Source organism: Mangifera indica, chromosome 17 (assembly GCF_011075055.1).
Source record: "Mangifera indica cultivar Alphonso chromosome 17, CATAS_Mindica_2.1, whole genome shotgun sequence".
NCBI lineage: Eukaryota > Viridiplantae > Streptophyta > Magnoliopsida > Sapindales > Anacardiaceae > Mangifera > Mangifera indica.
In genome coordinates, this window is record NC_058153.1 from 5081117 (window position 1) to 5097210 (window position 16094).

General features: G+C 33.0%; 3 protein-coding genes across 3 annotated transcripts; all 3 read left to right on the top strand.

Annotated features, from left to right (window-relative positions):
* The first annotated feature begins 4308 nt into the window (after positions 1–4308).
* Positions 4309–4976, top strand: LOC123199943 (protein RKD4-like). Its single transcript, XM_044615000.1, has 3 exons — positions 4309–4378; positions 4470–4619; positions 4703–4976. The coding sequence occupies exons 1-3, from the start codon at positions 4316–4318 to the stop codon at positions 4841–4843; spliced, it is 354 nt and encodes a 117-aa protein (XP_044470935.1). The 5' UTR covers positions 4309–4315; the 3' UTR covers positions 4844–4976.
* Positions 4977–5245: 269 nt separating this feature from the next.
* Positions 5246–6689, top strand: LOC123200887. The gene is made up of 4 exons (XM_044616269.1): positions 5246–5642; positions 5745–6004; positions 6104–6289; positions 6375–6689. Exons 1-4 carry the CDS (start codon positions 5246–5248, stop codon positions 6687–6689), a joined length of 1158 nt encoding a protein of 385 aa, XP_044472204.1.
* Positions 6690–9544: 2855 nt separating this feature from the next.
* LOC123200064 (PHD finger protein ALFIN-LIKE 4-like) lies at positions 9545–13460 on the top strand. Its single transcript, XM_044615162.1, has 5 exons — positions 9545–9735; positions 9829–9861; positions 11187–11415; positions 12347–12482; positions 12775–13460. Exons 1-5 carry the CDS (start codon positions 9639–9641, stop codon positions 13045–13047), a joined length of 768 nt encoding a protein of 255 aa, XP_044471097.1. The 5' UTR covers positions 9545–9638; the 3' UTR covers positions 13048–13460.
* Positions 13461–16094: the final 2634 nt, after the last annotated feature.

Below are 16094 nucleotides of genomic sequence, written 5' to 3' on the forward strand. Positions count from 1 at the left end.
CTATACATATATATTTACATACTTTTTCAATATATATATATATATATATATATGTGTGTGTGTGTGTGTGTGTGTGTGTGTGTGTTTTCTCTGTAATTGCTTTGTATATGACACACATGCATACATTTCCATATATAAATTTAAAACTGGAAATGTCTCAAAGTAAGATTAAAAGACACAAATGCCCCTAGAACGTATCTGAGGGTATTACACTTCGTCTCTTAGTTTTTGTTAGCATCGAGAGACCTCAACGGTGAGAGACAAAGACGAAGAGACGAACATGAGAATCTTCGTTCGAGTGTGCTTCTTTGTCTTCATCATGAGAATGTTTGTTCAAGTCTCTATTGACTCTGAGAGACGAAGGTTTAGGGTAGGAAGAAAGTTGCTACAGAAAGAGATAGTGGTCGAAGAGAGAAGAAAAAAATCCTAAGGTTAGAGAGGAAAAATCACTTTTCAAAACTGAAAAAGTTGAGGTTGGAGTGAAATTTTCAATTTTCAAAACCTTGGGGGGGGGGGGGGGAGTGATAAAAATATATTTATTTCATCCAACTGATGAAATGACGTTTTTGCTCTTACAACTAATCGCTAAATACAACAGAACTTGGATGATGGGTATGTGTTTGAGTTTTTAAAATGTTGAGAGTGGGAGTTTGAGAATGCATCAAACCTTGGGAAGGAATAAGTCTTTTGGCCTTCCAAAATTATATAGATAGGTAGAGCTATAAAATTTTAAAAAATGTGCTTGGTAACATGTTTTGCATTGATAATACAATTTTTTTTTTTTCAGGAGGCCTAAGCTAGATTCAACTACAATTTTTCAATTCGATTTAGTTTAAGTTGAAGTATAAAATGGTTTGGTTTGAGATTTTGCCAATTTTTTTTTAATTTCATTTGATTTAAAAATTATTCCTAAAACAAACAAAATCAAACCATGCATATCTCTATTTTTAAGACACTTTATTTCAAAAATATTGTCTTTCATTAGATTTGTTATGTCTTAAAGAGTGATTAACATTTTCTCACATAAGGTCTAACCTGTAAACATTTTTTACCTATAAAATACATAAATCACACTTTTTCACCAAAAACCTAACGTTATTAAAATAAATTAGCTAATAGAAAGGAAAAGTGTCATTTTTCATCTCGCATAGAGGAAACAATATTGTTAGGGATGTGCATAATAGGTTCAAATCATAAAATCGGACCAAACCGTTTAAAAATTATAGTTTGGTTTATAAAATTATTCAGTTTGGGTTGCTAGATTTTAGAAAAACAGTTTACAATTTAGGTTGCCGTTTGGATAATTTTCAAATCAAGTCAAACCATAAACCATATTTTTAAAATACACATATATAAAACCATATTTGACAAAATTTTTTAACAAGTAATTAGGTATACAACTTGTTTACCATATATATTTTGTCACTTTTTTATACAATTATTGTATACGTTTTTTATACTCATTTTACATGTTTATTTCATATACTAGAGAATTATAATTCATTTATTAAGTACAAAATATTTGAAAGTGAATGATTTTTAATAGGTTAAAACCGTAATCCAAATTAGATCAAATTATAATTTTTCAATTTAGTTTGATTTAGAACCTACAATTGTTTGACTTGGTTTGTTTTTTTTTTTAGCTTGGTTTGAAAACATTCTTAAATTACATCAAACCAAACCGTACACACCCTTAACTATCGTTGGATGCTTTGTCACTTCTTCTCTTCGACCTTGTTCCAACATGATCCTTATTCCATGACCTCATGTTGTTTGATTCCTTTGCAAATCTTCATAGTTTGATGAAGCAAGTGAAAAAGATGTTAATTCATTATCAAAGGATGAAAGTAATGTAGTTGAAAGGAAAAGAAGATAGAACAAATGGAAAGAATTTGAGGAGAGAAATGTTCATTCATACCCAACACTATTTCATTTTCACAAATTGCCATCAATGTTGTTGCTATTATTGTCACTATAAATGTTATTTTCATTATGACCACCATCACCGCCCATATCCTTATACTAGCACCATAAACATCATCCCTAACACTACCATGAGAACTGTTGTAATAGCCACTACTATGAAACCCTCATCCTCAACAACATCAACATCACCATCTGTAATACATGTATCCCTATGATCACCATCATCAACCTTCACAGGGTCACCACCACCACCACTTTTGTTCCAATACTATTGTAATCAACATGTTTCAACCACCACCTCCATTGTCATCAAGTCACCACCATCAACACTGTTGCTAACACCTATCATTAACATCCACAACAAGAAGTCTTAAGGAAAATTAAAAAGAAAAATTATTCATAGACAATAGGGATCACACCCATACGTCATATCACCACACTTTAATTGCGAACACCATCTTGATATTGTTGGTGTCATCACCTTTATTATCACCACCACCAACAAGAATGACAATAAAATGAATTCTAGAACTTGTTGTCACACTAGCCACCACCACCATAAAAAAGGATTCACAAATTGCAGCCCACCCGCTACCAATATCCAACTTTATTCCATTATCACTGTAGGAACACCTCAATGGGTTTGGCGAAACTTGTTAGATCTAGGATCTATCTAGACTAAAGTTAAACAAAAATCTTTTATGAAGTTGCTGAGTTCATCGATCTTGTCTTCAATAGAGGAATTGGAACCATCAAAATTGGAGACACTATTATTTAGAAGAGGCTTTGATGGTGAAGGAGATGTTTGGGTTCATCGATCTTAGCTTGTACCTATGTCGACATAAATGTAAATTTGGTGAAAAAAGAAGCGGGATTTATAAAATAAGGTAAATTCAATCATTTAAATCTTTGTATTATGTATGATCATATTTATGTTAATAATATAAGTTTTAAATGGGAAAATATGATTTATATATTTAGTAAATAAAAAATATTTTAGGCCAAAATCCTTGTATGAGAAAATATTAATCATTCTATATTTATAAAAAAAACAAGAGTTAATATTCCATTATATTCACTCTTCTGTGGGGTTTATGGGCAAATGTCCCTTACGTATCTTATCAGCTAACGATGTAGAATTTGTATTGCATGTCTAGCTACCTTACCATGGAATTTATACCACCAAATCAGCACTCACAAACTTATTCAAAAACTTAACCGTTTATTTCACAACGATAATTTAACTGTCTCTCCGTCGCGCCCCTTTTAAACTCTCACAATTACGATCCTTACAATCACTCTTTTCATTCCCACCAGTGGCGGTGCTTCTTCATTGCGCCGCCACCATAACCAAATATCATCATAAGCATCATCATCCATAAATCTTCACTCTGAAATTTATATAACATCTCATGCATGGCAGATTCCAAGTCCAATGTCTCCTACCAGGATCCACATGATGCCTCTTTCATCGATGACGTTGTCAATTACATCAACAATTTAACTCCTTGTGTTGATGATTTATCACTTTTTGAGGACCCTTCTCTGCTTCCATCTACAAGTAATCCTGTTAACATTCAAGATGCTGATGATTCCTTTAATGATCCAGTTTTCTGGGATATTGCTAATAACTTCAATGGAGGGAGTTCTCAAGTGGGTCCATTGGAACATCGCGTTGAAACGAGTCATCAGGAGTGGCTTGAGAATGATACTGGTGGGAATATGAGGACAATGCCAATGTGGCCAGTTCCGGCCGTGCCATATTTATGTAGTTGTTGCCTGGTGCTTAGAGAAATAATTCATACAAATGGTATATGTTTTTGTTACTTTAAAGGGTAGTATTTAAAGTGAAATTAAACACTTTTTGTTTAGTTTAATTTGGTGCTGATGGTGTAGGGTTTGAAACTACAAAACTTGAAATTCATGGAAGACTTGGAATGATCTGTCATGCTATTCTTGAGATTCATCAAAGTTTTGCTGTTTTTGAGTATCAAATGATTGAGTAAGTTTCTATATGAGTCTGACTATATTTCATCTCTTGTAGTTCTTATGATTTTGACTTTGAAGTTTGAACCGCTCTTCTTCTCTTTTATAAGTTTCTGCAAGAAAAGCATAGAGGATGTGAAGAATTTTCTGGTTCAATACTGTGATGAGCGGAAACATGCAGGCTTCGTCATGACAAGGGATCCCTTATCAATCTTCTATGAAGCCGTATGTGTTGGCTTGGACAGGGAAGAAAATTTAACAGCAGAGGACTTGCCTCAACCTCCACCTCCACCCACCACCTCAGGTGCCTTTGTGTTTCTTTACCTTCAAAAGTTCTTTAGATTTCATGTTATATATAGAATATTTCTCAATGAATGTTAAAATATGTTTAGTTGCAAATGAAATGAATCAGCCAGAGTCAGAGAAGGATGGGGAGAGGCCTCCGAGGACTTCCCTTGCGTTACAGGTTACATAGTCTTTCTCATATCTTCATTTTTTTGCCATCTGCATTGATTTTCTAACTAGGGAAATTGTTTTTGTGGGAGGGATTTGTGCAGAGGGAGAGAACAGGGAAATTGAGATTGGGAGACTTAAGAAATTATTTTCATCTTCCCATTGAAGAGGCGGCTAAGAGATTGAGATTATGTCCCACTGTAGTGAAGAAGATATGCCGCAGATATGGCTTACTCAGATGGCCTCACAGAAAGGTTTCTGTGTTCTACTCCCTTCTTCTTCCTTCTAATCTGATTAACATCATATCTAAAATGTTGTGTCATGCTGGTATAAGCAGATCAAAAGCCTGGAGAGGCAGATACAAATTGCAACCCCGAGAATAAACTCAATTGATCCAGCAGAGAGGGCAACTGCTGAAGCTGAAATCCAGAGGCTTCGACATGAAATTGATATTGCTTGTACTGGAAGAAAATCATGATACTAAGTTCTTCATTTATATAACAGTTGTGTCATGTGGGATTTCGATTTACTGTTTGTGTGAATTTAAGTTGAAATTACTAGGAAATGTAAATTGTAATGAGACTTTGATTCAGTTGCGAGATGCCGGCTTATCCTTGTCTCATTCAGCAGAAGAATAATTGTTAAAAGCAAATAATTCACATAACTATCTGGGCAAAATTGGCCGTCCTGTTTATCATAGAGAATTTGTCATAAACAAATACTTACACACAGTTCCTTGGGAAAATCCTTCAAAATCGGCTTATCCTTGTCTCGACGTGGACTCCTAAAAATTGACATCCTAGAAGTGTTCGTAAAACATTGCTCAGCTCTATGACCTCTATGAAATCATTGTTTCTTCAATATAAACTCGTCAGATTCCATGGGAAAATATTGTTCTGTCTTCAGGGAAAAAAAGATGGGTAGTTTGCAAACGCTGGTTTGTGTAAAGCAGGTGAAGCAGGAGAAATCAGAAGAGTGGGATGAGAGCATGCCGTTGCCTGGGGATATTATTGAAGGTTTTGATGATAATGATGAGTCATTTGTGCCGGTTAAAGCCAAGTCGGAGCTTAGTGCACAGCTTGGCAAGATTAGCCATCTTGTTGATGTCATACTGGTTAAGGTTCGAAGGGGAGATAACATTCTTAAGCTACCCGTCCGAGTTGTGCTCGACAGGAATTCAATTCTGCAGAAAAGGTACACAATTACAGCAGAATTAGATGAAAGGCATGTTGCAGTTTTGGGCGACTTGACCTTAGAACAATGTACAGAGCTGCAAGGTAGAGTTTGAGTTTCTCTTTCTGTGACTTAAAAACAAATGATATTTTCATTGTACGAGTAAATCATCATAGTAAGAGGTGACTTTATTTCTGACCATGCAGAAATAAGCCGGAAGGTGGTGAGTTTAGATTACCGGGGATTCAGCAAAAGAAGTGTCAAATATGATTGGAAAATGAAAACGGGCACCTATTTGCCGGACCAACGATGCACGGTTGTTAGCTCAATTTTGTTCTCACCTCTACAGACTGAACACAACACTGAGGCCACCATAGTCAGATGCATGGCCTGGTTTTCTGCAGCAGTATCTTCCGGGGTTCCTCTTGTGTTTGTCAATATCCAAACTGAACAAATTCTGACCTCGGTAGGCTCCTTTTGACTTCCCTTCTGTTACTTTTTAAAGTGATTTTTTACACAGTGCTCCACTAGAAAGTTCTTGTTATGAGTTGTAATTTCCTTGAAGGAGAAAATCAATACTACAGGAAAAGAAATAATATGTAAGGGGAAGCAGCAAAACAACACTACAACACTGCAAATAGTGCAGGGAATAAGACTATGGTTTCTCCCAGGAGTTTCAGAAGTTTTACTTGAAATGTTCCCAGAGCCAGGAGAAGCACGATTTGGGATGGATATTAAACGCACCGAAGAGGTAATAATATTGCACATCTGTGCGTGAAAGATTGAAAAGGATCAGCAACTGATCGCTATTCTTATATCTGCAATAACATTTTCAGGGCTTCATCTGCGTTTACTCAGTGGCAAAGGGGTCAGCAGCTGACCGTGCAGGGCTGCGACATCTATATGAAGAAGCAAATGCAACTAGGCATCTACTTGTGATCTCTCGATTAGAAGGCAAAAGCATAATGCCTGCTAGTGCTAGCTCTGATGGGCTGTTACACTGCTGTGATCATAATGAAATTAGGGACACCCTCACAAATGCCATTTATCGGATGGATGGAATTCATGTCCACATTATGGCCTGGCCCAGCCGGACTGGCGCTGAGGCTGCTCGAACGATTGATGCTGCAGCCCTCCTGCCTCCTCACTGATATGTCTGCAACAACATTGTAACAAATTTACTTTGAAAATGCAATAAAGAATTTGACATATTTTATCTAATACAGAGAATTACCTAAGCAGCCTTGCATTACTCAAGAAATTTCATTACTTTCAAGTTTCAACTGACAACTTAATTGAACATTCTCCAACTCTGCATTGTGGCTCACCTATAAGCCTCCTCCTCCTCCATTGCACCATCTCCCAAGCCACTGCATCATAAATGCCATCAGAAATCCCCACCACCTCCAATTTTCCAGTATATATACCCACCACCACCACCTACTCCACAGCCAAAGCACCACCAACACCATCACCACAAGCATAAATGTGGTCCATACCCATATTTAAGTTACCAGTCACCTCCACCGCTGCCGCCACCATACCAAGAGTATCCCATTTACCGTTACAGCTCCCCGCCTCCCCCAGGATTGTACTAATGACTTGTGCAGCATAAAATAAATAAGAAACTCTGTTTAATGTTTATGTTTGTTCTTATTTAATTTTATTGTTCACTGGTTTGTCACTTGTTTCCTTGTCTGTTCCTGTAGATGTCTATACAGCATGTAATACAGGTCGTTAAGTATTCGCCAAAACAGTCTTTTTCTCCCTGTTGTAACATAAATAAGATATTCTTTCTTCTAATATGTCTACCTTAATTAATTCTGCTTCACCAATCTTCCCTTCTGCTTTATTTAGCCATTCATAATTCAGATTGTTAATGTGGGAATATCCATTAAAATGATAACAAAGTCATTCTGGAATTTCCAGGGAGAGATGCAATGAGAAGAGTATAACAAAGGGTGTTCGTATGTGACTTATACAAGTAATAAAACAGAAAAACGAGAAGTTTTTTAAGTGGTTCGATTGTCAGAACAAAACTTTCATCTATATAGTGTTATTACTTTTTTTAGGATGTTTTTGAAATTCTGACTCTGTAAATCAAATATGAAACTATAATATTGAATAGAAGATTCTCTACAGCCTCCCTTAAGTTGATGTAGTTTAGAAAACACATCAAGGCTTGCATTTATTAAACTTCTTCAATGGTATTGATGCCTCCCGCAAGCTGCAAATGTAATGGTCTAAAGCAAACCTGTTGTATGATAAAGTGAAATTGCTCATGACCAGGACTCTTGGTAAACACATACTTTTTTGCAAATCTCCTCCAATGTGGCCCATACCATAGATGGAAAAGTCCCCCAGGTCCCATTATACATGCTTCACTCAAATTCAAAATAATATCATAAATCCATAGAAGTATCCTTATGACTTTAATTAATTTTTATAAGTAATGTTATGTATACTTGTTTTTAAGTATATACGTTATTATATGATTGAATATTATTTTATTTTTAATTGAAAATTATTTAATCTTTTGATAACGTATATTAAATATAAATCTATTTATATATTAAAAATATGTATAAATAAAGTTACTTAATTTTTTATTTAGAATTGGCCAAAACACTTACTCCCACCTAAGGTATAGTGAAATTGCAAACTCCTACCCTCTAACTTTTAAAAAACCTAAATACTTATCCATAATCAAATTTTTATTAAAAATCTCAGTTAGGGTTAGGTAAAACCGTTATTTATTAAAAAATTAAAATTTCATCACATTTTTTTCTCCCATATTTAAAAACTTACATGTTTCCCTAAACCCAAAGTTTGAAAAGTGACAAAAACCCACTACAGTTTGTTCCTCTTCTTCCGGTGCCAATTTCTCCTTCCCCAATGATTGGCCATCCTCTCTCCCCCCTTATCTCTTCTCTGGTCTCTCTCCCTTGCCTCTTTAATCGTTTTCAACTAGAGACGAAGACAAAATCATCTAAGAGACAAAGACAAAATCATTTTTGTCTTAGACGAAAACGATCAACGATGGGAGAGGCAAGGGAGAGAGATTGGAGGGAGAGATAAGAGAGGAGAGAGGATGACCGACAGTCAGAGAAAAAGAAATCAATGCCAGAGGAAGATGAACAAACTCTAAGGCAGTTTTTTGTCACTTTTTAAACTTTAGGTTGAAGGGAAAATATAAGTTTTTAAATATAAAAGGAAAATGTGATGAAACTTTAATTTTTTTTAATAAATAATAGTTTTACCCTTAACTTTAATTAAATTTTGTAATAAAAATTTAATTATAAATAGGTATTTAAATTTTTAAAAATAAAAAATAGAGGTTTAGAAATTCATTAAACCTTTAGGGGGCGTTTGGTTTGGGTAATGTTTGATTACTAAAATAGAAAGATTACCTTGAAGATAGATTACTTAGAAGATTACTGGGTATAAATGATTACTATGTTTGATAAAATTTTATAGGTATAAATAATTATTGTGTTTGGTTAAAGGTAATAAAAGATTACTAGTAAATTATTTTACTTAAATGCCCTTAAATATAATTATTTTTAAATATTTTTTATATTATTTGTCATATTAATTAAAAATAAATTTATTTTTATCTCAAAAAATTAATAAATAATAATTTTTCTATAATAAACTAAAGATTACCTCAGTAATCTTTAAATACCTAAGGTGAAGGTGGTAATCAGATTACCACCTATATTACCTGCCACGTCAGCATTGGTAATAGAAGATTACTGTAATCTTTTATTACTGACAAACCAAATAAAGGAATAAAAGATAGATTACCAAGGTAATCTTACATACCCGTAACCAAACGCACCCTTAGTGGAAATAAGTCCTTTGGCCTTTAGAATTTGACAGTTTATTATTGATTTGTTTGGTTTAACAGTTTTTTATTATTATTACTGATTTTAATTGGATGGGAAGTGGGCCGAAAACCTCACGGATTCTTTTCTTACTTATAAAATCCCGTTAATTAATTCACTTTCAATCCGATTCAAATCCATAAGCCACCCCTCTTATATTCACATCTTTCCCTCCTTACTCTCCCACGAACAAACTTTGGAGTTGATTTGGCGATGGACGGAGCCACTGCTTACAATCCACGTACTCTGGAAGAAGTCTTTCGAGATTTCAAAGGCCGACGAGCTGGCATGATTAAGGCCCTTACATCTGGTTATTTTTTTTCTCTTTCTTTTATTTCATGCTCCGCTCTCTCGCTTTTTCTCTCTCGTTGTTTTTATGGAGTTTTTTTTGGTCTTTTTTTAGATGTGGAAGAGTTCTACCAGCAGTGTGACCCTGGTAAGCGTTTTTCTCTTGTAAAAGGTTTTTAGTTCCTGTTAATATGTGTATGTTTTTGTCTTTCGTAGATAGACGAAACGAATCTTTGATTCAATGTAATTTTTCGTTCCCTATTCTAAGTCGCAGTGTTCTTAGATAGCTGAGAGAATTATTTTGTGTGTAATGCATACAAGTCGTCTGGATTCATATCTCTTGTGTCGTTTTGGTGTATACTGAGGAGAGTGTTATGTTCGTCTTGGCTAATTTTTTTTGTTAACAGGAATTTTACGTCTTCACCTATTAAGACAATTTTTGTCGGCATTCTTACTAGGGTTTTGAAATTCTTATGCTCTTTAATTTGTCATTTTATTTGAATTTGTGGAATTACTTGCAGATAAATATTGTCGTATCTTTTTATGCTAAACGAATTTTTATTTTTTAAACAGCACTTAATTCATTCAACGATTGATGCTTCTGGAGGACTGAAGTCTGTTCTTTTTGAAGCACGTATTTTGTTTTGCTAGCTAATCTTGGACCTTTGCCAAACTATTATAATGAAGATACACTAAGAGGTCTTATATTGTTGCTGAATAGAGTGAAGAAGTTAATGTATTTTAGATTTCCTATAAAAATGATACAGAAATTAATGTGGGAGGGTTGACCTTTTTGTTTTTTAAATATTTTTCAACAAGGAATTGGTATGTTTTTGTAGATGGTTGATAATTTAATCAAAAGTTCTATTAATGATAGGTTTTTATATTGGAATAAAATGATTTGAGAATATTTAGGAGTTATAGAAACACAGGTTTCATAGTTTGGTCCATGGCCGAAGAAAAATGAGAGTTGGCAGGAAATATGCATTAATATTGCATTTCAGGGAACGACTTTACAGAGAGTTTCTGCATGTTTGTTGTTTTGTGTAGATGAATTTTGATCATATCTGGGAAGATTATTGACCAAATCTTCCAATGTCTGTTTTGCTCTATGTTCCAATTTTTATACAGCTCTTGATGGCTTTCTTCAGTAATTGGCTTGATTACTTTGAAATTAGATGACCATTATGAGTTCTAGTCTGGAAGTTCATATGTGGTTTCTTTCCTTGTTATGACTTCCTTCATGATTGTCGAATCTTGATGCATTCTAATCGTTGATACATATTTTTCTATTTCTTTTGGTTTTACCGTATCTTTTTTGTCTTTCAAAGAAAAACAATTACTGTCAAACTTTTCTTTTTAATTCATTGTAGTTTGTAAACTCCTATATTACCTTGAACTACTTCTTTAGTCATTGTACACCATCCAGCGACCATGTTTTTTTAAAAAAAAAAATTGATTTTTTAATCACAGAGAAGGAAAATCTTTGCCTGTATGGATTTCCCAGTGAGCAGTGGGAGGTAAATTTGCCTGCTGAAGAGGTGCCTCCAGAGCTACCAGAGCCTGCATTGGGCATAAACTTTGCCAGAGATGGGATGCAAGAAAAGGACTGGTTGTCTTTGGTTGCTGTCCACAGTGATGCTTGGCTCCTTTCTGTGGCCTTCTACTTTGGTGCTAGGTTTGGGTTTGATAAAGCTGATAGGTAAGCATTTCTCTTTGGAAAACTGTAAGTGTGAATACCTTTGATTTTTGATGGTGGTTTGCTGTTGGTTGCGCCCTTTTCAGCGTGCTCATATCACTTTCTGTTCTCTTTCTCCTGAACTCACAAAAAGTGCCTCCTGTTGATAATTATGCTTATTGTTCTATGTGGTTTGTTGATTTCTGTTAAAACTATTATGCCTAGTTTTCAATATTTTAGAACTCCCAATTAACAAATTACATAATTTATACTTCAAAAAAATTATATTTGGTTTCATGCTCGTTTCTTTTTGTGGCATGTGTATGCTGATTGGTGAATGAAGTGCTAAATTGGAAATTTGTTTTAGTTTTTGAGCAGTAGGAGACATACTTTTGGCTAAGGAAACCTTGAATGGTCTAATTTGACCAGCAAACAACATTTGAACCTTAAGGCTTTATTTGAAATGTAGGAAAAAATTAGAACAAGTCTAATCAATGGGACTAAAATCTTAGTTCTGGTTTAGTGTCGTATTTCCTCCAAAACCTTTTTTTCCCTGTTTTATGGAGCAATTTGCCCCAAGATTTTATGTTTGTACAATCCTTGGGACAAGACTACTCAAAGCATTAAACTGATTAACTTAGATTCTAAATTTTATAATTATTACCATTAGAATGATTATGGCTTTCATTATGACTCCCTAATATCTAGTCAGTAGCATGTTTTTAATTTATTTTTCTCCTAATTCAAAAAAATTGTGTCTGGGATAAGTGTATTAGAAGTCAGTCTTAAATTGGTTTCTTTGAAGTTTGCTGGCAATGGCTGTAAATTCCATATATCACTTTTCTGACTACTTCTGTGTGTGTGTTTGAAAACTTTTAACAGGTGGTTTGTATTATTGACCTTTATTATTTCCTTAATGTTCTTTTTTTTTTTTTTTTTGGGACATGTGATGCAGGAAACGACTTTTCAATATGATAAATGATCTTCCAACAATATTTGAGGTTGTGACAGGGACAGCCAAGAAACAACAGGCAAAGGAAAAATCTTCAGTCTCAAATCAGAGCAGCAACAAGTCTAAATCAAACCCAAAGGTATATAACTTCCGCTGGTCTACTTTATCAATACCGTAGTTGTTTACTGAACTTATCTCTTTGACACTGAATTTAATGTTGGCATGGGTTGATTAAGCCAGCCTATTTGTGTACTGTACATATTTAAATTGTTTTATATGATATTTTGGGTGCTTTTTGGCATAGTGGTGCTATTAGTTGGGAAAATAAACCTATTAGTTGGATGAAATGGTTTTCCATGTTTGTATCTTTAGTTCTTTTGGAAGAATACTTTTGAAACTTATTAATATTTTTTAAAAATTGTCATATGCAGAGAGGCTTGGAATCTCAGCCCAAGTATGCAAAGGTGGTGCAATCAAAGGATGAGGATGAGGAAGGCCCAGAAGAGGAAGATGACGAGGAGCATGGAGATACACTCTGTGGGGCATGTGGAGAGAACTATGCCTCTGATGAATTCTGGATTTTTTGTGATGTCTGTGAGAAATGGTTCCATGGAACGTGTGTTAAGATGACCCCGGCAAGGGCTGAGCATATTAAACACTACAAATGTCCATCTTGTAGCAGCAACAAGAGAGCACGGCCTTGATCATTCTTCGGCTGGCGGCTTTGTGTATTCTGGAATCGTGGACTTTAACTGCTAGTAGGTTTGTTCTCACTGAGGCATTTCTTTCCAGTATCTATCTGGGATATTATGTGTAGAGTGAATTTTTTTCTGTTTAGTCTATTTATAACCAGTAGGGGAATTATAATCCCCAGCCATGGGGGTAAAATGCCTGCGTCATAATAATTTATTTAGGAAGAATTTAATGCTTCTTCATCCCGTAGTTTAGTGGTAATTTCTGCATATTCTAATGAGACCAGAGATGACTGAATGGGTGCAGATGAAACGATTCCACTAGAATTCTTGAGCATGTAAAACATTGTGGGCAAACAAGTTTATTGAACGCAAGCCAGCATATGAGGTTCAAAGTTGAGCAATTTACCTAACAATAAGTTACAGATTGTCGTTTAGGTTAGTGGACTCTTCCAAACTTAGAAGTGGCTCAAAGTTGGAGTTTTGTATGCCTGGCTTTTTCACAATTGATAAGGGGCGGATTCGGCCTCTCCACAGTCTGACTTTAGCATGCATCTTTCATTTTGTAAACTTAATTATATTGCTGAGAGACAAGAAACCGAGGTTGTCTCACATCAACAAATCCCTCTACGCCATGGTGAGGTATTTGGGCAATAATAACAAACTTACAAGCTAGTGAATTGATGCATTTTCTCTAGGAGTCAGTGGATCTGAGTATCTAGTAAAAACTGGAATTAATACGTGTATATAATTCGATTTAAATTGTAAAATTAGAATGAATTATTTAAAAATTATGATTTATTTGATTTGTCAAATGGTTTACTGGGGATTGATAAATTTTTGAAAAATAATTTTTACTTTGAAGTATGGTTTGGATGATTTTCAAATTGAATTAAATCATAAATTGTAAATTTTTAAAATTCATATATATAACTATATTTAATAGAATTTTTTAATAAACAATTAGGTATACAATTTATTTTTTTATATTTATTTAGTTATTTTCATTATATGTATATTGTATATATATTTCATATTTATTTTACATGTTTATATTATATTGTAGAAATTTATAATTCAATTAATTTATTAAATAATATATATTTAAAAACAAATAATTTTAATATGTTCAAACTGTAATTTAAACTAGATTAAATCATATTTTTTAAGTTCGATTTGATTTAGTTTAAAGTTTAAAATAGTTTAGTTTGATTTGAAAATTTTTTAAATTATCTTTTTTAGTTTGGTTTAAAAAAACTTTCAAATTGTATCAAAGTTAGCTCTGTATATTCCTAAGAATTAAATTGAACCCGGTCTATTCTTAAACTTGACCCTCTAATTCTTGATTTCGGGTGGTTGACTCCGGGTAACTCATTTTCAGAATCCTTGATAGCATTTGAGAATATTTTTACAAACCGTACCGTTTGACTAATTAAATCTTGAATGCAACACTCTAATGACAAACCAAGACAGCCCTTTTGGCGAGGAAAAGAGTCCGCACCATGCAATACCTGATTTTCAGATTTTATAAAAGGCAGAAAGACTATTTTCCACTCAAATTTTAATACGAAGGTAAATATATATTTATAAAATTTAAAAAATTTAAATATCTATTAATAAATTAATTATTATTAAAATTTTATATTAAAATTAAAAGTAAAATTATTATTTTTTAATAATATTAAAAAAATATAATTTTCTTATTTTTCTTTTCGGGTTTTAAAAACTCACTTTTTATCTTAGCTTCAATTTTGAAAAATAATATTTTTCTCTCCCTCCTCCCCCAAAAAAAAAATCCCAGGGTTTTCTTCTCCTTTTGGTGATAGTGGCAATGACCATAATTATCTCTATTTTTAGTCCAATTGTCTTACTCTTCGGTAGACAATATTGACGGAGACAAAGTCATCTTGTGTCTCCATCGAGGAGAGAGATAGCTAGGCTAAAGATGGAGATGGTGGCTGCCACCGTCGCTATCTTTAAAGATGGAAAAAAAATTACTTTTTAAAGTTAAAATTGGGAGGTAAAATACAAGTTTTCAAAATTTGGAAGGTAAAATAAGTTAAAATTATATATATTTTAATATTATTGATAAAATAATGATTTTACCTTTAATATTAATAAAAAATTTTAATAATAATCGATCATAAATATATATTTAAATTTTTAAAATTTTATAAATATATATTTATCTTTATATTAAAATTTGGGTGAAAAAAACCTTTGACCTATAAAAAAAAGACGAAAAGGATGAATATTAATAAAGTCACATACATCGAATATTGGTAGATAACAATACATAATTATTAAAAACAACATTAATAACAAATCTCTATAGAACCTGCGAACTCTACTTTTTATACCACTCACTTCATAATCAAGATGATTGATGAAATAACCATTAATATATGAATGACACATCAACCGGTGAAAATTTTGATGCATTTGATCGGATCTCATAGCATTACTCAAGCTAATAAAGGTGTGTTTGGTTTTAGTAACATTTTGTTACCTAAAATAAAATATTACTATAAAGATATATTATTTTGAATATTATTAAATATAAATTATTATTATATTTGATTAAAAATAATCAAAAATATTATTTTATTTAAATAACCTTAATATAATTATTTTAAAATATTCTTCATATTACTTGTTATATTATTTTAAAATGAGGGTATTTTTTGCTTAAAAAATTAATAAGGATATGATAGTAACAAAATTAAGACTATATTGATAATCTTTTAATACCTACGGTGAAATTAGTAATCAGTTTATCTTTTATATTAACTGTTATATTACCATTGACAATAAAAAATTACCGAAATTTTTTATTACCGATAATCAAATAAAGTAATGTTAGTAATAAAATATAGATTATCATAGTAATATTTCAATACCACAAACCAAACACCCCATAAGTTTAATAGTATGAGACATCATACTTCTCATAATCAAATATTACTTCATTAAGCACCTTAACAATTTCTCATACCACAATGGTAGTAGCATTGAGTCAGCAAATAACTTAGTAAACAAATCCATATTAGAATCCATGT

Bases quoted from the DNA above. Each gene is read 5' to 3' on its own strand.
- LOC123199943 (XM_044615000.1), top strand. From the start codon at position 4,316: ATGAATCAGCCAGAGTCAGAGAAGGATGGGGAGAGGCCTCCGAGGACT. The intron at 4,379-4,469 runs GTTACATAGTCT...GGATTTGTGCAG, and splicing joins GGACTTCCCTTGCGTTACAG to AGGGAGAGAACAGGGAAATT. The intron at 4,620-4,702 runs GTTTCTGTGTTC...TGGTATAAGCAG, and splicing joins TCAGATGGCCTCACAGAAAG to ATCAAAAGCCTGGAGAGGCA.
- LOC123200887 (XM_044616269.1), top strand. From the start codon at position 5,246: ATGGGAAAATATTGTTCTGTCTTCAGGGAAAAAAAGATGGGTAGTTTG. The intron at 6,005-6,103 runs GTAGGCTCCTTT...ATTTCCTTGAAG, and splicing joins CTGAACAAATTCTGACCTCG to GAGAAAATCAATACTACAGG. The intron at 6,290-6,374 runs GTAATAATATTG...TAACATTTTCAG, and splicing joins ATATTAAACGCACCGAAGAG to GGCTTCATCTGCGTTTACTC.
- LOC123200064 (XM_044615162.1), top strand. From the start codon at position 9,639: ATGGACGGAGCCACTGCTTACAATCCACGTACTCTGGAAGAAGTCTTT. The intron at 11,416-12,346 runs GTAAGCATTTCT...CATGTGATGCAG, and splicing joins GGGTTTGATAAAGCTGATAG to GAAACGACTTTTCAATATGA. The intron at 12,483-12,774 runs GTATATAACTTC...TGTCATATGCAG, and splicing joins AGTCTAAATCAAACCCAAAG to AGAGGCTTGGAATCTCAGCC.